General features: G+C 43.3%; 3 protein-coding genes across 7 annotated transcripts; 1 reads left to right on the top strand and 2 right to left on the bottom strand.

Moving 5' to 3' along the window:
- Positions 1-762: 762 nt before the first annotated feature.
- Positions 763-10,448, bottom strand: LOC120729011 (zinc finger and BTB domain-containing protein 5). Of its 5 annotated transcripts, none has more exons than XM_040024358.1 (4): positions 10,351-10,448; positions 8,073-8,286; positions 7,138-7,986; positions 763-4,914 (listed from the first exon to the last, which is right to left on the bottom strand). In XM_040024358.1, exons 1-4 carry the CDS (start codon positions 10,437-10,439, stop codon positions 3,745-3,747), a joined length of 2,322 nt encoding a protein of 773 aa, XP_039880292.1. In that variant the 5' UTR covers positions 10,440-10,448; the 3' UTR covers positions 763-3,744. The 5 variants fall into 5 exon arrangements, with proteins under 5 accessions (XP_039880292.1, XP_039880291.1, XP_039880295.1 ...); XM_040024357.1 differs by having other exon boundaries at positions 7,126-7,986; XM_040024361.1 differs by lacking the exon at positions 10,351-10,448 and adding an exon at positions 9,877-9,987 and having other exon boundaries at positions 7,126-7,986.
- Positions 10,449-10,644: 196 nt separating this feature from the next.
- On the top strand, positions 10,645-14,742 carry polr1e (RNA polymerase I subunit E). The gene is made up of 12 exons (XM_040024365.1): positions 10,645-10,761; positions 11,001-11,104; positions 11,193-11,269; positions 11,350-11,435; positions 11,552-11,607; positions 11,705-11,849; positions 11,945-12,055; positions 12,229-12,325; positions 12,413-12,543; positions 12,635-12,716; positions 14,137-14,268; positions 14,458-14,742. The coding sequence occupies exons 1-12, from the start codon at positions 10,686-10,688 to the stop codon at positions 14,621-14,623; spliced, it is 1,263 nt and encodes a 420-aa protein (XP_039880299.1). The 5' UTR covers positions 10,645-10,685; the 3' UTR covers positions 14,624-14,742.
- On the bottom strand, positions 14,684-21,854 carry fbxo10 (F-box protein 10). Its single transcript, XM_040024356.1, has 11 exons — positions 21,530-21,854; positions 20,580-21,209; positions 19,633-20,457; positions 19,304-19,453; positions 18,875-19,011; positions 18,586-18,656; positions 18,320-18,472; positions 17,865-18,215; positions 17,463-17,773; positions 17,159-17,346; positions 14,684-16,101 (listed from the first exon to the last, which is right to left on the bottom strand). Exons 2-11 carry the CDS (start codon positions 21,162-21,164, stop codon positions 15,921-15,923), a joined length of 2,952 nt encoding a protein of 983 aa, XP_039880290.1. The 5' UTR covers positions 21,165-21,209; positions 21,530-21,854; the 3' UTR covers positions 14,684-15,920.
- Positions 21,855-22,236: the final 382 nt, after the last annotated feature.

Here is a 22,236-nt window from a genome sequence, read left to right on the forward strand (position 1 = left end):
TCACATTTTTTAGTTTGAGATTCTAGAGTGCTGTGAAAAAGTTTTTGCCCCCTTTCTGATTTTCAAATTATATGGAAAAAAAAGTGATTCAAACCTAGCAGGCCCTGGGTGAAAAAGTGATTGCTCCTATAAACCTACTGGTTTCCCACACTTTGGCAGCAAGAACTGCAAAAAGATTTTTACTCATCTCTGTGGAGGAATTTCGGCTCACTCCTCTTTGCAGAATTGTTTTATTTCAGCCACATTGGAGGGTTGGCGCATGAACAACCCGGTTCAGATCATTGTACTGCTGCACAACTCAAGCGTGGGGAAAAGCTGATGGCCGGACATTCTACCTTCAGGATTCAGGATCAAGCCTAAGAAATGGCTCTGTAACTCTTTCCACTCTGATAGGTGTCAGTGACATTGCTTCTCAGCTGCTCATTGCATGTTGCGTTGCTTTTTGAGAACTTTTAGCCTAGTTAGCTTTGTCAGACAGCTTCTATGTTAGCAATTTCTTGAATCAACGGGTCTTGCAGTAATCAGGCCTGAGTGTGGATACGGAAATTGAACTCAGCTTTCCCCAAAAGTGTGGTTAATCACAGTTATCTCTTAATTTAACAAACAAAAAACAATTTTGTATTTATTCAGGTTATTTTGTCTTATGTTAGAATTAGTTTGATGATCTAACACACGTGTGATAAATATTTAAAAATACGAAATCAGGAAGGGGGCCAAGGCTTTTTCACAGCACCGTATATGATAAGAAAGTTGCACACAAACTGAATTTCATAGCATTTTTATTCAGCCTATACAACACCTGAACATACTATACAATCTTCAAAGTCCTCAACAGTAAAGAGACAAACATTTAGCCACCTCATTGTTACACTACGGACGTTATACAGAAAAAAACAAACAAAAAACAAACTAACACCCCCCAAACCTTTCAATTTTGGCATATCAATAAAAGTCCGGCTTTACAAGCTAGAGGGCATAAGGCAGTGACTTTAATAATCAATTCAGACTTTTATACACATTTCTTTCTAAGAAATCAAACATCTTCATACAGAGGGTAGTTCAGTCAGTGCAGTTTTAATAATAATTTAATAATTAATACAACAGCTGTAGAAGACGGCACCTAACCTGCTTGTGTGACATGTAAACAGTCAGACCTTTGCCTGATCCCATATCTACCTTTGTATTTTTCAAAAGCCTGCTATAGCTACCTCGCTTCATGACGAGAGAAGAAGCTGAATGTGAGTGAGAGTCAGAGCAACAGACTAAATTTTAGTCAGATTAAAGACTAAACCGTCACTGGTCATTTAAATGACTTTAATAGAGTTCTGAATGAAATTTACAGGGAAAATAACTTTAAATAACTTTTTTTTTCTTTTTAAAAAGTGTCATTTTGTAAAGGGCTAACAGTGTGATGACTCTACAGTACAATAAGGTGCCAACTAGGATTGAAAGCAATGATCCTGTCTCACTGACAGCTCAAGTGTCACAATACACCAATCATTAAAGTATACAAAAAGCAAACATGTTAATTATTTTTTTCCATTCCAGTTCACTAAAACAGAACTCTACAACACAGCATGAACACTGTTTCAAAAAAACATACTGCCATCCAGAGAGGCTGTTTTTCAACCTGCAGGATGTCTGCTAGCAGAAAACCTTCATGTGATACTATTTTTGTAAATCCTGTCTATATTTTTTTTTAAGCATACACATCCTCAGTTGTAACATAGTTGTCTTGTAACTTACAGCATTCCCCAACATTTATCAAGTTACATTAAAATACAGCTACATAAAACACAAAATTTCTTGTAATCAACAAAAAATGAAAACATTAAAATCTTGTTTTTTTAAATTACTTTCTCCATGTGAAATATTCCTTTAGTGATGCTACATTTTTCTAGACTAGTGGAACTTTGTTTTCATTTCCAGCACAACAGAATAACAAAGGAAGAAGGAAGATCATAAGAGCTGGGTGAGCCGGATGGTTGGATTACAATGAAGATGTCGTCACATAGTTCAACATTCCAGTAAACATTATTAGCTGTAAAAAAAAGACTGATTTGTCTCAGTGTTTTTGTATCAGGCGCAACATTATATGTAAAGAGACACGTATAAAGCACTCATATCAAGTACAGTAGCAAACATACACGCAATGTTTACATCTTTAGGAGTTGTTTTGTCTCCTCTCCAAAAGACTTACCAGAAATGTGCAATACAGTATTTACATGTCTAAATATTTTTTTTTTCCTCCAACACATGCTGAACTCGTCACTGAAACTTCGCCGTTCTTTCAATAAACGCACAACACCGAGGAGCTACGGCTGAAAGTCACGTAGTGCCATATCTTTTACAATCACAATAAACTGTTTTATGAATTTAGACAGAAAAATGCGTTTGTTTTTTTAAACCTTTCTCCTGATTGCCGTAATAGTTTTACGTCAGTAAACAATGAAACTTCACTCTAAGGTAAACAGTTGTGGTGGAAGGGTAATCAGGCTAATTCATAATTTTCCCCCTACAAGTATAAATGTTTTAAAGTGAGGCTGTTACTCTTGCAGACATATGCCACATGAAGGCCTCCATGAGTACATTTTGAATTATTTGGCCTTTAACCAAAAATATTTTCAACATTAAAATGAGCTCAGCAACAACGTCAGCGACAGACTGAAAATCAACCACAGACGACGATCATGTCACGTTAATTTGACTTGAATTAGTCCACTGCTCGATTCCTCATGATGACTATTAATTAACAAAGTACTGATGACATTTCACCGCATGACAGAATAAAAACACTGTTACAACACTACATACTCTGTCGCCTTCTCAGCTGGTTAAACTGTTAAAATGCTACAGATTTCAGCATTACCCAGGTCTCTCCCACACACTGGATTATCTCTACCTTTTTTGCTTGCATCTAATAAACCATTAGATTTTAGCACTTACACGCATAATGGCGACCAACGTGGATGAATGTGAATGGATGTGACTGCCCGTGCACAGAACAAGGCACAGTCAATAATGTCAGCTGCTACATGTTTTTACAATTATGCACTGAATATGAATTTAAATACAATATTTTACATGATGTCAGTCTTTAGTGCTGATGTTGCACAGCTGCCTCTGAGTGTTGCAATGACTGAATCTAATTTAATTCCAAGTGTACCACTAACAATGAATCGCCACTAAAGGATCACCTCATGCTCATCTTGAAGTTTCATAATGGGAGTTCACAAACCAAAGGGTGATGTCACAGCAGCTATGTCCATCTTTTATGCTGTGTTATGCTCACAAAATTCTTAAAATATGTTTTTTTCCTTTTTAAATTTTCATATATTGGCCATTATCGATGCCAAATGGTAATTTGCTGATATATCGGCCTGCAGACAAATCAGTCAGGCTCTAATACAGTAAAGTTTAAAGGGTGCACTTTGACACTTTGCAATTAATTAACATAAATAAATGTGCTAATTTTGCATGTCCTACATCCCTAAAATCTTTCTATGGGGTTAATTTTTTAACAGAAACTTTATCAACTGGTCCTGGAGAAGATCACGTTACATATTTATATTAAGTTACATTTTCATCCCCATCTTTGGTCTGTGATCAGGATCAGTTAGTTTAGACAGAGCGGATAACAAAACTGGCCGTTCAGTCAGAGCTTCAGAAACATTTTTATAACAGCTTTGTGACTTTAAAGGCAGCTACACTGATTCCTAGTGTTTTAATCTCCACACTCTGCTCCTACAGCAAGCCATTGGACATGTTACTGTTCTGCCAGCGCAGACAGGTGGTCTTGGAATGCTTGTATAGGTGTGACGACTGGCTGAAGCGTTTTCCACACTTCAGACATGCGTAGGGTTTCTCTCCCGTGTGGACACGGATGTGTTTCTTGCAGTCAGTCAGGGTGAGGAAGGTTTTGCAGCAGATTTTGCAGGCGTATTTTCGTGCCCCTTCAACCACTAGGACATTGTGCTCTGAGAGAGCCTTTTTGCACTTGGACAGAACGTCTGCTGAGGCCCGGGTGAGCTGAGGGGGGAGGGAGGTGGGCCTGTTGCCACTCATCTCATACCCCCCGTTCTCATTGAGGAGCAGGGGACCCGCTAGACTTGAGGAAGAAGAGGCAGCATCCTGAAGAATCCCCCCGACTGCCTCTTCTCCTCCCATGCCAGTGGTCATTTTTGGAGCAATGCGTCTGTAGCCTGGATAACTCAGACCTGTGCCGCTGGCTCCTCCTGTCTCTCTTGAGGGCCGTCCTAGTGAATGAAGCCCCAAACTTGAGCGCTGGAATTCCAAATCAAAAGGATCCACTCCTCCACGTCCTCCTCTTGAATTTCCCCCATTTCCTCTGGGGTTTCCTAAACCATCATGCAGGGGGCGGAGGAACAGAGAATCGGCTTGCAGATTATCTCCAAAACTGCTTCTACTCTCACCACTGAGTGGGCCTGATTGCAAAAGAGAGGAAGAAGCAGAGCTCGAAGTGCCAGCAGCTTCCTGCCTCAGCAGAAAGCGATGTGCTACTGCATCCCCAGTTGTTGTGTTCGGAAGGTCGTCCTCTCCGGCAACCATCCCCGAGCTGCCAGTCGCAAAATCCTTTTGGCTGAGGAAGCTGGAAATGCTGAAACCAGGTTTGCTACTCAGTCCATTATTACACCCAAAACCTCCTCCGTTCGCACCTCCTCCTCCTATACTGCCCTTGAGGATGAGCTGAGAGCTGGGCTGGAGAAGAGAGTCGGAGCTGGGCTGGGGTTCAGAAGTGAAGCTGCGGTCGCTGCTTTCTGGGCTCAGCTCCACCTTCTCTTCGTCCTCCTGACACCCAGGCTCGGGGGGATCACTGCCTTCGGCCTGCGATGTGACATCGCTAATTTCATCAGCTGGCTCGGGCGAACTTAGCGGCTCACGTTTAACAACCACCTAAGAAAAGCAAGAAAAGGAAAGAAATGTTTCATCTAAGGCCAAGGGAGATAAGACCTCAAATTTTAATGTAAGAATTAATATTCACAACACTGCCTAAAGGTGTCACAGTTGGACAGAAATTTATTGTGGAGAGACTTCTCACAGAAACCTCAGAGCCAGCTCCCAAATGGGTAACACCAGATGCTCTAAAATAATCTCTTAAACAAGCCTGCTTTGCCTTACTAAGACGTTTTATTTTTTCTAGCATGTCATTTCAAAATAAAGAGTTAACATCCAACCATTTCCCCATTCTTCTGTCACAGTGCGTTGCTACTTTGTTGACCTGTGTCGTCTAATGCTGGGCTTACACTGTGCGATTTTTGGCCCATTTTGAGCCGATTTTTGAGTTGTGCGACCGTTTTGGCGATCGGCCCGATTTTGGCCTTCATCGTGCGTCGTGCATCGCGTAGTATACGTGGGGTGACGAGACGCGATTAACACCTCACAACCAGCTCCTGATCATCAATCGCTTGGTCGTGAGGCTGTCGCCGCAGTTTGTCACACTGCGCACGCGCAAACACAAATGTCAGCGAAAAAGATGGCGCAGCACGGCAGTGCAGCGTGTGATCTGGACACAAGCGATGGAGGCACAACTTGTAGAACTTTGGAAAGCTCATCCGAGCCTTTTCGATGTGGCCTCACAAAATTATCACGACCACAACAACTGTGAAAATAGTTGGATCTACATTGCTGCTCAATCACAGCTGCCTGATCAATGTTTTTCATTAGCAATTTAGCAAAGTTGATGGTGGTGGTGTGCGTGTCTGTGTGAGTGAAAGACAGAGAGGGAGAGCAAGCGACAGAATTTCTGTTATAACCTTCATTTTATGGACGCACAGTGTGAGCACTCAGGTCGCATCAGAGCATCGGGCCGTATAGTGTGAGACCCTGCATCGTGACCTATGAACTTCTAACCCCTTCGAGTCAACCGTACAGTTTGAGCAGGAGCTGAATCGCGCGACTGAAAAAAAAAAAAATCGCACAGTGTCTGCCCAGCATTAGCAGCTGTAACAGTAATTTGCAGGTTCAGGGTGGATTAAGCCATGGTGATAAATTCCTCTATATAAGTTGTAAAACAAATAAAACCTCTAAAGTTAATCATAAATATTTTTTTCTAACTCTAGCCTATAATTGGAAACATTTAGTGGAAAATTAACATGTTAACTTTTGCAAGAAATGGCTTCCTTGCCAGTTGTCCCACCTGTTATACCCCTTTGAAGTCTGCTTGAACTCTTCTGCCTGGGGTGTGTGTGTGTTTAGTTCATGGACTGTAATATCAATTATCTGCACATTAGTTAACGAGGCCACAAAAACACTGATCAAATTTATGTCTCTTGGATCCAAGTCGATGAGAAAAATGTAATCAAGGCTCCAGGGTAACAGTCATTAGTTTGAATGTAAATTGATGACATTCTTTACTACCCTTCACCTGCCAATCTCCACCTTTAGACATTACACCGCCCAAAGGTTGGAGAGTGGCCACGACAGCTCATGTAACAAATCAAATCACTTTTAAATCAAATCAAATCACTTTTATTGTCACATCACATGTGCAGGTACATTGGTACAGCACATGTGAGTGAAATTCTTGTGTGCGAGCTTCACAAGCAACAGAGTTGTGCAAAATACAATAATGTAAACAAGCAAAATACAAGAATGGCTACATCTGAAACTAATAAATATATGTACAATATATAATAGTATATGCATTTCTGGATGTGTATACTAAATATTTTTCTACGTGTGTGTGTGTGTGTGTGTGTGTGTGTGTGTGTGTGTGTGTGTGTGTGTGTACACATATTTTCCAAATTAAATAGAGTAAATAGAGTAACATCTGCTAATATCTCGTAAATTGCAGCAAGCAAAACCCACAAAGAGCAGTGAACCTCAGAGTCAGCACAGGTCAGCTGTCACAGTCCGTCCGCAAGGAAATCAAATCCTCAGACAGAAATTATGTGTGACTTATTTCTAAGTGAGTCATTTTCCCCTGCTGCACTGCTACACCCGATCTTATGACTTCCCTCTTCTGTCCAATCCCTTAACCCCTGGTTGTATTAATGACAATCAAACCAACGATTTCTGTTAAGTTTGTTTACTTCATACAGACAAGCCTGAGAGGTCTGGAGAGTTTTAACTATGAAAATATTCCTGCCCACTGAAGAGACAAACCTGTAGCTTTACCTTCTGCTCCTCTTCTTCGTTCTCCTCCTCCTCTGTTCCTGATTTTATTTTCACCCCTGCTCTGCTGTCCTGCTGATCCTGGTCATCCATGTCCTCTTCTTTGTTTACTCCTTGAATTCTCCCCAAGTTCTCCTCCTCGCAGCGTCCACTATCTGACTGACTCGGCATCTGAGGGTCATCTTGGGACGCAGCTGCTAACCCAGTGATTGGAGGGTCAAGTTTAGATTCGTCCCCCATCTTGTGGGAATCCGGGGAGAGAAGTGCTCCCTCCTCCCGCTCTGCGTTCACCCCTTCTTCTCCTAACAACCCGAGGTTAGGCGCCAAAGGACGCTGTCTCTGTCTGGGTCTCTCCTCTGAAATCCCCAGCGCCAGAGAGGGCTTCCGTTTGTGGAAGCGTCGGATTGGGAAGGAGGCCCTCTGGTCAACCACCCTACTGCCAACTACATTTCCCGCCCGGTCGTCTTCCATCCCACCCAAAGCAGAGCTCACCAAGCTGAGCCCCAGCTGCTGCAGTAAGAAGGAGCGCTGCAGCTTTGAAGTGGCAGCATTTGCTGCAAGGTTAGCATTAGCTGCTAACATCGGGTTCACTGCTAAATCAGCTACTTGCTGATGCTGCTGCTGTCTGTGCCTCTGCTGCTCCTGCTGTGGGTGGTGATGGGCAGCTCTGTCGGATGAGGGCGACATGGGCAGCGTGCGCGTCGTCAGGTAGTGTTTGCAAGCCTTGACCACATTGTTGAGGTGCAGATGCGAAGCTGCGAGGAGAACATCCATGACATTGCTCTCGCCGAGCATCAGTGTTGACGTGTACATCATGTCCACGAGAGCAGCGAAGGCCTCGGCCGTCACCACCTGCAGAACGCACACAGTGGTTTCAATCACCATTAGAATGACTAAAAACACTTTTTTCGCTTTTTTGACAGCATTTTCTTTCTAACCTCGCTGTCCAGCTGGATCATGTTCATGCTAGCATCTCCCTCTGCGACAGTGAACAGCGCTCTGAAGTGGGTGCTGCAGGCCGCCAGCACGGAGCGGTGGGCTTTAAAGTGTCGGCTGCCTACCACGATGACACAGTCGCAAAGCTGACCATGGACGCGCTGATAGTTCAGCTGCTGGAAGATCTGCTCAAAATGGCCTGGGAAATCCATGGCCCTGCAGACAGAGGAGCAGAGGGTAGGTTAGTTATGCAGAACTACAGTCAGTTAGCAAAGATCAGGTGATCTACTGATGTCACTGCATCTGACCTATCAGCAGCGACCTGGAGCTTTTCAAGCTTCAGTGTTCTTCAACAAATTGGGAAATTCAGTTTACTGCCCCTACGTACTGTTACCCTTATCATCATAATGCCCAAACCAATAGTTCTAAGTTAATTGCTGTATTACAAGAAACAGACTGTATGTAGTTGCCAACTTGACATTATTGAGTAGCACACTGATTGCAGCTTGCTTTTTTGACCATCCATTATGCATGAGAAAAAAACCAAAAATTAAATAAGATCAAGTTATCTTAATGGATAAAAAAAAATTGCGGACAAAGTGATAAATCACAACATGTGTTACTACAACACTCATCACACTTCAAAATGTTAAAAAACGCTTATTTATCAAAGTAAGACAGGAGAGGATGGAGAGAGGTTAGATTTTAAAAGGTAAGGACTGCTCCGTGACATTTAACAGACTGGGAAGTTAAAGCTGAAACATAACATCCTCATTCATTTTAGACACTTTTGAACTGATACCAGATCTATACCTGATGTGTTGCTTATGTGAAGTGTATACTAACTTTTGCTATTCCAAGGTTGCATGAAAAGGCAGTGTATGGCAGGATAATCCGGTTAATCTGTGGTACCGTGGGGATGTTTACAGTGCAGAACAGATGTGGCGTTTATGGTCACTGTAACAAGGAAACACGTAAACTTAAAGTTATGGAAAGGAGATTAATTCACTGAATTCCACCTTTATAGTGTGTAGGGGTGTCACAAATCTGCCAACAAGAGCAGAAACTCAGGTCAGCTGATCACAGCCCGAAAACAAAGAAAATTTCATTGTGCTTACAATAAAAATTACTTCCAAGTGATGCTGCACTACAAAACTAGAGATCTCACACCTACTCGAATCAAACTTAAACCCACGATTATGCTCATTTTTCTGCTTAGGTGTAGCTACATCAGCACATAGAGCGAGTTTGCATCTGAATTTGGGCTGACATAATGTTTGTACTCCCATAATATTATTTTATATTATTAATGAAGTTAAGTTAGCTTTGCACAAAACAGCTGATAGAAATGTCCTCCAAATAGCTCATTTTCACTGCATTTCAGAGTCTGGATCCAGCACTTCAGTATTTTTTGAAACAAGTATGTTCACTTCTACTTGAGTGATGAAATTGTGCATTTTTGAGTACCTGTGGATGCAGTCTAGGATGTCTGAATGGTGATGGGGGTGAAGTTGGATCAGTTTTTGTATTTACTAGCTAACAGCCAGGATGCCGTGGTGCTGTCATTTTATTTTGGTTACTGATTACTGTACACCAAATGTTGCGTTTTCCACTGCCTTCTTGCTATAAAGTCATATATTGACGAACAGGTCTAACTTTATTGAACACCGTCGTCTTTACACACAGTTAACGTCACAACTGCAATGGAACACAATAGCATGAGATGCGACTGGGTAAAATGGTACAAAAGAAGCACTCTGCTGGTGCTGTAAATCAGAGCAGAGAGCCAGCGGTACTTTAGGTTACCTTGAAAGATCCGGAAAATGCAGGTATCGAGAGGGAGAACAGGGCCCCGATTAGCTAAAGTTAGCTGGCTTCAGCCCAGCAAATAGCCCGTTAGCTAAAGTAAAAGCAGCGGCATGCGGTCACCGAGACTGGACAAAATGTCCCCTCAAGCCGAGCTGTGGATAGCTAACATTTCCGCTGCTACCTCCCGCGTCCCCCTGCGGTCGACTTCCTGACGGTTTGACCCCGAAGCGGCTTGTTTAGTTTTGGCCGTGGGAACGTAAAGCTGGCCGCGATGCACGGTGACGCGGTGTCCGTTGATCTCCAGCGGCTGCCAGGCTGAGCACACAGCCACGGCGCCAGAATAACCGTTAGAATAATATTAATGCCTCCTATCAATTGGTGAGTGGTAGCGTCATGCTGTGTTGTGTTTTCTAATATTTCCCCCGGCCGACAGACGGTTTTTCCAACCAGACTCACGGGGCGGCGCTGTACCTCTTTTTCGCGTCCATGACCTCACCCGAGGTGAAAAGCTGCAGCTTTACAGTTTCACCACAAGGCGTCGCTGCTGCAGCCCCACACATAGCCAGTTAGCCAAATATTATAAACAGCATCGAGATGGTAAATGCTTTGGCAGTTTCATTTTGTTAAAGCCCGTATAAATGATAATCCAATGAACAAAGACATAGCAGAAGGAACAGTGCAGGCAAAATAAAGAAAGGCACCAGGTAAAGTATCCACAACAAAACTGGAGAAATTAGAGCAGCGGCTTGGCGAAGCGAACACGGAAGTACAGAGGAGTAAACTCTTGCCCTGCATGAAAACTCATCATGACAACAGTCATGGCCGCCTCCTGCTCGTTTGTGTGCTGCGGAGAGGAGAAAGAAGCCGATAAAGCTGTCGTCGGTGAGTCGTCCTCATTTGTTTATTATGTAGAATTTTTCCCGAGGATGATGATGATGACACATGACTCTGGGTTGGGGTTTGTAGAGTTTATATTTCTAAAGCATTTAGGTGCACACGTGGGCACTACTGTGTTGTTGTGTCCGAGGCTCTCACGTGTGTCACTGTACAGTCACATCGGTCATTGAGGTTTGATCGCATTTGAGGTTTTGATTCCCGGTGTTTCTGTCTCAATCCCACAGTCCGCTTTTCCAACGGCAGCGTCCAAAATGCAGACAAGCTGGATTTCAGCATGTTTAAAAACACAGAGGAAAGTAACCCCAGGAAAAAGACCAGGCGGATACTGGTGAGGAAGATGAGGATCTATCGTGTGTCTGCACTCTCCGGGCTGTGTTACTATACTCTCAGTGTTCTTCCTGGTTTCTTTTATTTAGGTTGCAGAGTCAGACAGACTGTCCTATGTGGGGCAGAACTTTGGAGTGGGGTCAATGAAGTGCAATAATCTTTGCAAGTAGGTCTTTGCTGCACATTTTGGCATGTTATGGTCACCGAGGAGGAGATTGATAAGGAGGATGTTTGGCATCTTTTTAGATATTATGTGGGCGTGTTGAACAAGCAGACCATGACGATGGAGGTGCATGAAGCTCAGCTCTTCAACATGCAACCAGTTATACCAGGTAAGAGACCTATAACATATCTGTTGCTATTTTTAACTGCCCGCAAAGACCAGAAGCTGTGGGAGGAATGCTTTCTGTGCCTTCTGAGAGTCACTTTTTCTGACTTTTGTCACCAGGAGAGACAACAGACAGTGCAAAACCCCAGGACACTACTCAGACCTACAGAGAAAAGGTGCATTTGCTGCTACTGTCTGTCCATTACAAGACATCTGTGCTTAATTATGTGTAATGTGAATATCTTGTTATTACCTTTAATGTTTCCCTTTCAGGTTGATTTACTGATTGAGGCCTTTGGTACCAACAAGCAGAAGAGAGCTCTGAGCTCTCGCAGGCTGAATCAGGTGGGCAGTGAAACCCTTCAGCAAGCAGTGGCAAAGGCTGCCAACACTGTGATTGGCGAGAAGGGTCTGGAAGGTAAGCTGCACAGTGGATGCCTCTCCTAGGAGAAATCTGGAAGTTGAATGTTTCTCTCTCCAGGTTTTTTTTCTTAACCTTCCCTCTCTGCACAGCTTTGCAGCAAGAAGTGGCTGACGCAGAGTCGCAAGGAGACCTGGCTCTGCACCTTCCCCCCTGCAATGCAAACGCAGACAAACGAGAGGACGTCTATCCATTTGATGAGCGTATCTTTTATTCCTGTGCTGGAGGAGGAATGTGTTTATGGAAATAGGAAGGCAAGGAATACATTTGAATTCCAGATTACAAGATGGGGTACTAGCGTATGCATGTGTTTGCAGGTTTTTATCTAGAGCCGTACCAGACTTTGTTCAGGTGACCCTTAACCGAATATGTGCAGTCTTGAGCCCAGTGGAGTTTGGTGCTTTGGAGCAGGGTGGTGCCAAAATGGCAGCACTCACCCCCGAAGAGCTGAAAAAGATGAAAGATGATGGAAGGTAGAGGCAACCAAACCTTCAGAGACATTTTATTAATGTGTTCTTGCACTTGAGGTTGATCTTGTGGTTTTTATCTTTAACCTAAAGGTGCCTGAGTATTGTGAAGCATCTAGAGAATCTGCCAACTGAAAGTGAAAGCCGAGACAAAATGGCACGCTGTGCTTTCTACCTCTCTCTGCTCCTCAAACTGGCTCGGGAGAGGAATGTCACCCGCAAGTGTGAGTGAATTTTGTTAGTGTTATGATGTGGAAAGTGGCATACAAACTTTCACCATTAGAGGGTTGTAGTAATTCATGTTTGCATGTACAGTTGGGCAAGAGGAAGGCTGCCCTCGCATCATCCAGGGCAAACTGTTTAAAACGTTCACCGTGGAGACCTTCAACAATGGCAGGTATGGTGGTTAAACACATGTAGCTAATGAAGAAAAATGTATCTGGAATTTGATTTTGTTTCACTAAATTAATAATTTCATTAGTAATTCAAAAATTTACCAAATGCTAAACCGAGACAGGGAAGCTAAATAATATATACAGTTGTAAGAAGTTTATATACACGAATCATGAGCATGAATGTCATGGTAATTTTGGGCTTTTAATGACTTCTTTGAACTGTTCTTTTCTCGGCGTGGAATGATTGTACAGCATACACCTTTAATGATTTTAAAAACCAAGAATTAGGTGCACAAGTTTCAATTTATTTAGGATTTTCTCTAATCCACACGGGGTCAAATGTATAGATACTCACTTAAATAATTTAGTAAGTGTTGTTAAAGGTTCTACAATGTATTTTAACAAAGTTAAGGCCTATTAGCTTCTCGAAAGTGATCGTGATTGACTACATCTTTTAGTTTCTCTTTGCAGCATAAGAAGGGATTGTTCGATAGCACCAACTGGATTGAATAATGCAAAAGTCCAAGAAACTAATTGAAGATCTAAGGAGATCTGTAGTTTCTTGGAGACCCTCGAAAGAACTACAGATTCCAACATCATCAGTTTAAACAGCTGATTTGTCATCACTTTGCCAAAAATGTCATCCTCATATGAGAGAAGGTGAGCTAGGATAGTCAGGAACAACCCACAAACCACCATGGCTGAAGCCTGCCATGAACTGCAAACTGCTGGAACACCAGCATTACTGTCCACAGTGAAGCACCTTTTTCATTGCCATGGACTGAGAGGGTGGCAACCAACAAAGAAGCCCCAAACACACATTAAAACTGGTTTTAGCATGAATAAAGCAGGCTAACATTAAGCCTCTGGAATTGCCTTTCAAAAAAAACAAAAACAAAAACCCAGCTCAACCCGGTTTAAATTTGTTCAGTGTGCTTTAAAGCCAGGTCTATGCCAAGAAACTAACAAATTTGAGTGAACTTTACCAATTCTACCAAAAAGAGTGGTCAAATATTCAGCCAGAATTATGCCAGAAGCTTCTTGAGGGCTGCCAAAAATCTCATTAGTACAACTTGCTAAGGGACATTAACCAAATATTAGTGGTGATGTGTGTGTATATATTTGAATCTGTATGCATACTTTTGACCTGTGTGGATTTCAGAAAATCCCAAATAAATTTAAACTTGTGCACCTAATTTTTGTTTAACTATAAGTTATTAAAGGTGCGTGCTTTACTATCATTTCACTCTGGAAAGCAGTTCAAATAAATGTTTTGGTTTTTTTTTTTTTTTAAATCACCAAATTATTTATGGCAGACATTCATGGCCATGATGAGTTTATGTAAACATCTGACCACAAAAGTATAGTTGTTGCTGCACTGATTCTTTTCAAAAGACACACTTTCTTTACTTTTCTGTTTAGAATCCAGAACATGGTGTCGTCGTCAATGCGGGTCAAACTAGCAGCATACTGCTTAGCTCTGCTGCTGCATATGGGTAACATGACAGCTGACCTCACATTACTGCATCGTGACCTGGGAATCACTGAGGCAAGGTAAGCAGGGGAATAAAAAGGAAGCCTTTAAAAATCGTTTCTTACATTTCATACATTGTTTAAATAAAGAGTAAAATCATTAATGAAGTCAATAATGTGGACTTAACCACAGATACTACTATCCTCCTTCTTTACTCTGTAGTTTTTGTTTAAACTGTAAACTATTGTGATTCTTGTGCTCTCCTATAGGATGACTGAAGTCGCAAAGTCAATGAGACTGACCTTGGTGAAACCAGCCCGAGGCAAGGGTGATAACATTGAACTGCAAGATGACAGCAGACTGGCCGCCCTTGTTCTGCCTCTGATCAAATACGATCACTTCACTGAGAGACGGAAACGCAAAAAGATGCACTGAGGACGTGAAGGAGAACAGAGAACTGGACAGAAAGAAATGAATATCAAACAAATGGCTGCATTAAACAAGGCTTGTTTGTTAATGCTTTTGTAGACAAATAAAGTGAACTTCAAGGCGTATGTGACACGCTTACATTTAAAGATAGAAAAAAAAAAAAAAAAAAAAAGACTAAAGAGCTGTAAACAAATTCTAGATGACAGAACATCTAGCAGGAACGTATAGGCACGTTTGTAGACATCACATGTTGCACACTACATATCTTCCCCTTCTCTGAGTGTGTGGACAGGATATCTGGATAACTGCCTTTCTCTTCTGTCTGCTGGTCTTTTTTTTGCTTTTGATTTATTTTTTACAAATGCAGACAAATTAAATAAGCTGTTACAAAAGCTAAACTGTCGTCAGACAATAGTGGATGGTTGTGAGATTATATTTCAGCAAATGCGAACCCTCTTCTGAAACCGAAACCTACTCAAATGTGATTGGTTGGTCGAACTTAAGTGCAGGTGGACTACAAATGGAAATATAAAGCTTAGACTACCAACAGTTTTTTTTGCATAATCATATGCAGACATCTGTTTAGTTTTCTGTGCAGCATGTTGACAGGATCTGAAATAATGAGATGTCTCAAAAGCTGAAGTGCATTAAGTTTTAAAAACCATAGAGGACATTACGCAAGAAGAGACCCGCCAACAAACAGGACAGAAAGAGACAGAATCTTAATTTTGGCTTAGTTGCATAAAAGCCCTCACGCTATGAACACACCTTCCCTCGCTACAGCATCCCTTAAATAGTCAACCAAGGCACAGCTTTACTTTGACCCACTGTCAAAGCCAGTATTTCTGAAGCCTTTGACTCCTGCTAGGATTTAGAAATGGGCACTTCCTAACCAGCGAGTCCGTATAAGCAAAAATAAGACTACCAAACAAGTCTGCAGTAAATGAGCTAATGATAAACTAGGCAAAGCTCTAGTCTCAAACAGATTCCAAAGAAGTATGAATGTCTTGTACTCCAGCTTCGGTTTTCAATAGCCCACGTTTTATGAGTACAGTAGCATTTTAATCGTAGAAGTACAAAAGTCTAATTTCAGATTTTCAAAATCTTCTTCCACCTTAATAAAAATGAGGGTGGATGGCTTCTTTAATGTTTCAGTTGCCGTCTCCAGCTACTTGGACAATTAACCGAACCCTTATTTTGACAGTCAGTGCCCCACGTGTATGGTTTACAGCAGTTAAGGTGCAACCCGATGCTGACCTCCTGACCCTGGCTATCATATTGGCTTGTAAGTTCTTGCCAGTATTCACAGGATGCTGCAAAACATGCTGCCGCTGTGGCAACCACTTTCCACAGTTGCGCCGATCCTGGTGGTCACGGAAATTCCAAGTCCAGAGGGATACTGGGATGAAGAGAGACCAGCAGGGGAGCTGGCCAGTGGGCGAGGAGGAGGGTTTTCCATAACCCAGGGGGGAACAGATGTACAGCTATGAAATGAAGAGAGAAAGGGTAAACAGCAATTGGGAGGTGCCCTTTAAGATTATTTTTCACCCCACCCCTATTTGTTTTTTAAACCATTTTCATCTTCAGCAGTTCCTGAGGGAAATAACCTTTAAGCTGCACACCATTTTTTATGTCACTAGCTAGCTGTCACTGACTGTTATACAATTCTGAGCAAACTGAATTTTTAGAGCTTTTTCTTCTCATAAAAACCTGCTTCATTCAAAAACGTTGCTATTAGAGTAAACTGTAGCAGTACATGTATGGGTCCAGCCCAGCAAAGCTAATAAATAGAGAGGGAATGCGATTAAGAAAAACAACCACTGCTCTCCACTGAGGTAATAAAACCAGTAAAAGAACTGCAGTGTGGTGGGACACACTACCAACACGGTAAAGAACCAAGGACTAAAGCCTCTAAGGAGCCAAACCCCAAACACAGAATTCAAGTTAATAAGATGAGGCAGCAGCAACTGATTCAAGCGGTATCCTGATATTTAGATGGCCTTCCTTAGTACTTCTCCAAGTACACCATCTTCTAACCTCTGAGGTTGGGCTCTAGGTCTTGAACTGGGGGATCATTTCACATGTAAGGAAAATGTGATCACTACACCACGAAGCCACTGCTTTTCTACTAAAAGCAATGACCTCAAAAAGTTCTTTAAGTTAACCTGCAGATCTGAGTAATTTTTTACTCAGATCACTTACTATTTATTAGTAATTTATTAGACACTGCGCAGACAGCAGAAGCGATAGAAAGTGACGACACTAATTCCACTGATGGTCTACTGCCGGGGTCTCCATCTCCAGGCCTCGAGGGCCGGTGTCCTGCAGGTTTTAGATGTGTCCTTGATCCAACACAGCTGATTCAAATGGCTAAATTACCTCCTCAACTTGTGTTGAAGTTCTCCAGAGGCTGGTAATGAACTAATCATTTGATTCAGGTGTGTTGATCTAAAACCTGCAGGACACCGGCCCTCGAGGCCTGGAGTTGGAGACCCCTGGTCTACTGAATGTCTGCCAGTTTTTAATGGGCCTACTGATTACCTGTCATCATGCCTGAGAATGCTATTGTTCCGCAGCACACAGCTCTCATTGCCAGGATCCATATGTAGCAACGCTTTTCTGTTGTCACGGTGACCCTGGAACAAGATGTTGTCATGGACAACACCTTTAACTGGCCCTAGCACGGCGATCCCACAGCCTTGTGAGGGTTGGACACGATTGCGCATTACCTGAAGACAAAAAATTATTAAAAACTCAAATGTAATGAAGTTATGGTTAATATAAAAGTAAACAGCTGCAATATGCAGGTCTAATAGTAGGTTTGGAGATCTTCAGTCCATCCCACCTTGATATCGGCAGTTCCACAGACCTGGATTCCACATCCACGGTTCCCAACAACATCATTCTCCACAATCTGCCCATTACCACTGAAACTGACACCATAGCCACTGTTTTCATAGATGCCATTACCACGAAGCTCCACTCTGCAGTCTTTCTCCACCGCAACACCACCTCGACCATTTTCCAGAATGCAGTTTGTAGCAAGTCGGGTCAGCTGACTGCTTTGCAGCACGGCAATGCCAAGGCCACGGTTACAGTTTATCAGGTTAGCAAAAACATTCAGGGCCTCAGTGCTCTTCACATACAGACCAACTGCTATAGAAAGGGACAAACAGATGGAGAAATGACAAACAGTCTTTCATTCTCCCGTTCTATCGGCATTTGATGAAACAGATCAATTTAGTACCTCCATTGTAGCTCATGCAGTTGCTCTCCACCAGGGCCACGCTAATAGAGCGGCGAGCAGAGTGGCGCTCATCTTCACTGTCTAGGTCACTGTCCCAGGCAAACAGTTCACCTTCTTCATTAAAGTTCTCCTGCCCTTCACGTCCCTCTCCTTCTACACCCCTCCTGTCTGCACCGCCTCCTTCTCCAGCGATTCCTTCCTGCCCAGGCCAGTTTCCCTCCCTGACCTCAATGTTCTCTGGGTCCTTCCTGCAGAACACTGCCAGCCCATACATACAGTTATGGATGATGTAGTTGCTTAGGAGCTGTGGGAGGCTGGATGACATAACCCACACACCGCAGCCTTTGTTACCTGAAGGAGTCAGAGAAAGAGGGAACTGAAACTGTTCTTAGTCAGGGGTGTTGAAAATGAGCTATTAAACACAATGAAGCCTCTAAGAGATAAATAATACATACAAAAAACCTGGTTTCCCTCAATAAGTCCACGTCCTCTCTCTCCCACCACAACACCATCTGAGTAGCCGTAACAAATGTAGTTGTTCCGTAAGATAGGGTCGCCTCCTCTGCGGATATCCACACCGCCCCATTGGTTCTCTCGAATTACATTCTCTGGAATTAAAATTAGTTATTATCTGTGTACATTAGTGGAGAAACACAAAGAAGCCATTTGTCAATTTGTGTGTTCATCTGGATAAGACAATGGAGCAGATCCACTGACACACCTGTTATCATTCCTCTGCCGTTCTCATTTATAGCGATCCCTGCAGCCTGGCCCTGGAAGATGTGATTCCCACTGAGAAAGAAAGAAAAAAAAAGAAAAAAAAAAGGGGGGGGATAAAAGTTCCCACGGAGCAAATGATGAATAGGAGAACAGAAAAGTGGTGTCAAAAGAAAAAAAAAAAGAAGCTACAGAAATCCAGATTTCTATCTTTTTTAAACAATTCCAGTCTCAAGATAAACACGAACACAGTGAATAATATCCAAATTAATTGCTTGCAGACTCCAACCTACCTTACCACGGGATTTCCACTGAAGAGAATATATACCCCAGCTTCTTTGTTGTTGTAAATCTGATTGCTTCGAATTGAACCTTTTCCATTTCCAAGGACAACAACCCCAGAGCGCAAACCACTGTGTATTTTGTTGCACTGTGGATTAATAGTTGATAATGGATAAAGAGACTGAGGAAATTAGTTTCATCTGGAAAGCCTGAATAGATCATTTCTGGAAATCATAAATATTCATACTCTGGGTCTGTCTGTTTTATGCATCTTAAGCTCTTAAGTCGAGTAAGTTAGAAAAGTAATGAACAAAAATCTCCTCATCCATGATATCTGGGCATGCTGCTGAAAGGGTCTGGGACATGCTATCACAGGAAATTTTTTGTTTGCTTGCATCTTTAAAAAGTTGGAATCCAATCAGCAATTGTGTGGCATTTACCACAATGGTTGGGTTAGCCCCCTTTCGGATATCCAGCCCTGCCTCCCCGTTCGAGTGAATGTTGTTTTCTGCTATGAGGCCCTGAGCAGAGAGGCGCAGAAACACGCCTGACGCACGACATTCGCAGACCTCGTTTCTCAGCATTACGATCTGAAGCAGGAGAGAGATAGAAAAGGAAGGTGATCAAGTAGCAGCTTGAATAGGACACTGATGCTAAATTACTAATGATACAAGCTACTTTAACTTGATATGTTTCCCAAATACACACAATACACAATCGCAGATGCATGCCATTTGTATGAAGCAAAGTTACTAGGAACATTATTAACTGTGGAGTTTTGGATGCAGCGCACGGCGTAGTTCAGGCTACGAAAAACATTATCCTCCAGTCGAGCTTGTCCATAATTGGACAAATGCACACCGCCCTTCCCGTCCCTGAAGAGGCATCGTCTGAGGATGCAGCCAAGTGTCGATGCTGCCAACATGTGAGCCTCCGGGTCTCTGTCTAACTCCTGCTGTAGGGTGAGAGGGTCAGGGATCATAGAAGGGGGATCTGGGGAAGAGGAAAGTGGAAGAGAGCCATCTGGCCGGGGGTTGAGCAAATGTGATAGGCCATGATGGTCACATGGGATTTTGTACTCCAGTGTAAACTGCTTTTTGGTGTTGTTGGCCCCCCACTCGTCTCTGTTCTCCTCTCCCTCACTGCGCTCACCATCACTCCAGCCATCTTCAATCACTGTCCTCTGACATACCGCATCTACCCCTGTTCTCCTCTTCCAGTCACCTATGGTTATGCTCTCCTTTTTAACATTAGCACCTGGAGGTTGATGTCCACCAGTGGAGGCAGCCGGATGTCCTTTGGGAGAACTATTATGCTCAGATAGGCCACATGATGAGAACGTCCTAGCCAGAGCTGCCAAATGTTTACAAGCCCAGTTCCTTTCTGAGACCGGGGGACCTTCCACAGTCACTGAAGCTGTGTCACTTCCTGAGAAGTCACAGCTGTCAAATAAACTCAGGACAACTCCCAGCAAGTGTGCAGAGCTACCCTGGGAGAAGGAGCAAAACCGAGCCTGGCAGGTTCCTGGCCCGCGGATTTGCAGCTGAGCCCCCTCAAAGTTGCAGTTATCTAGTTGGACATGTCCCCAGGATGTCTAGAGGAGAGCAAGACAGAAAGAAACAAAGAAATATAATTAGATTATATTTTCTCTTGTGTTTATAGGAGTGTATAGACTAGGCCAATCTGACTCTGAGACTCTTAGGAAACAAGCTGCACCTTGTAGACAACCGTGGAGAACCAGGGTGGCATGAACACCAGATTACACAGCCTGGCAGTAGGGCACTGCTGTTCCATACACACTAGGAGGGCCACCTCGCCCAGTCGGCCTAACCCAACCAGCTCCACCGGTACTTTCAGCGCTACCTCAGCCTGCTCCTCATACACCCCTGGATGGAGCACCACTCGGTCGTAAGGCCCCACCACCCCAAGGGCTCCGCGCAGGGTCTCAAACTCACATCCCGGCCCCACGTGCCAAACCCTGCGATCTTTCCGACGACGGAAGAAGAGAAGGCAGGCGGAGGACTGGAGCTCTGGACCATTTTGAGTCCAGGTGCGGGTGGCAAGGGCATGTTGTTTCAGGGCCTCTCTCCACGAAGGGGGCTCCAGATGAGGTTGACTAGGCCAGTTGGGATGTCGGCACTCAGGGCAGCCCAGGCAGAGCTGTCTCCAGCGGGTGTTATCCAGAGAGAGGATGAGCTCTCGCCAGGCACGGCACACCTGGCAGCAGCGGCCCAGGTCAGGGAGAGGGAGATAGGCTAAAATAACCCTCCACAGCTCCACGGGGAGGCTGCCCACCTCCATGGCAGCAGAGACGCCGGCTGGTTAGCACCGCGATGGGAGGGATACCTGGAGACAGACACACATGCACACGCACGCGCATTTCAAGGCAACAGGAAGCGCAAACCGTTACACAACAATATTACACAACAGGATATTCAACTGCGTTTCGTTTTTAATATTCGCACATCAACACCAAATGGCGCCACGACCAGCGTTAATTTTAGCCGAAAAACAAAATACAGATATGAATTATGTAACCTCACTGTTCATTTTGCGTAGCGGTAAACGATATCTCCACTAAGGGCCTGTAATATTGCCCTGAAAGTTTGCTACAGTTAAACGCGGTTAGCTAGCGGCGTAACTAACGCTAGCCCAAACGTCCTTACCTTTTACCAGTTTGCCATAGTCAACACATGTCGGCTCGACGTTTAGACAAGCCATCCATCCGGCGTTGCATGCCTGCGACACTGACTTTGTCCTCGCATCCTCCGGAGTTCACAGCTATCATAATTACTGCAGATGTACCATCGAAATAAATGGAGTTCAGACGATTGCTTACAGTTTACAGCAAGAAACCCAAGATCCCCATCTTCCGCTTCCCAAAAGTGGGCGTTTACTTCAGCTTCCCCTTGGATGCATCCAAGGGGAAGCTGAAGTATAGGGAAGAACGTTGTTAACTAGTTAGACCCCAAATTCAGAGCCGGGCCAAGGTTTTATGGTGCCTTAAGTGGAATTTAATTTGGTGCCCCCCGCTAATCCCACCTCAGCACCCCAATATTAACTATATATTATCAATTAAAAAAATCCTTTGTGCATTCTTCATTTACCAAAACTATTATCATGACTTTCTAGTGCACTGAAGAGAAATAACAAAAAAAACAAACAAACCCAGCAACCTGACAGTGTATTTTTTTTAAACATACTAACTGTTTTAATTGTTGTTGAAATGTGCAAAATGACAGAACAATCATAAGGAATTTAACATAGGCCTAAATATGATTATTTGTTATGCAACGATGCAAGTTTTAAAACAGAACAAATTAAACAGAAAGCTAGCAGTAGGTTACCAACCATAATGCCTGTGGTTTCCATT

This window comes from Simochromis diagramma, unplaced genomic scaffold (assembly GCF_900408965.1).
Source record: "Simochromis diagramma unplaced genomic scaffold, fSimDia1.1 OVJJ01000302.1, whole genome shotgun sequence".
In the NCBI taxonomy this organism is placed as follows: Eukaryota; Metazoa; Chordata; class Actinopteri; order Cichliformes; family Cichlidae; genus Simochromis; species Simochromis diagramma.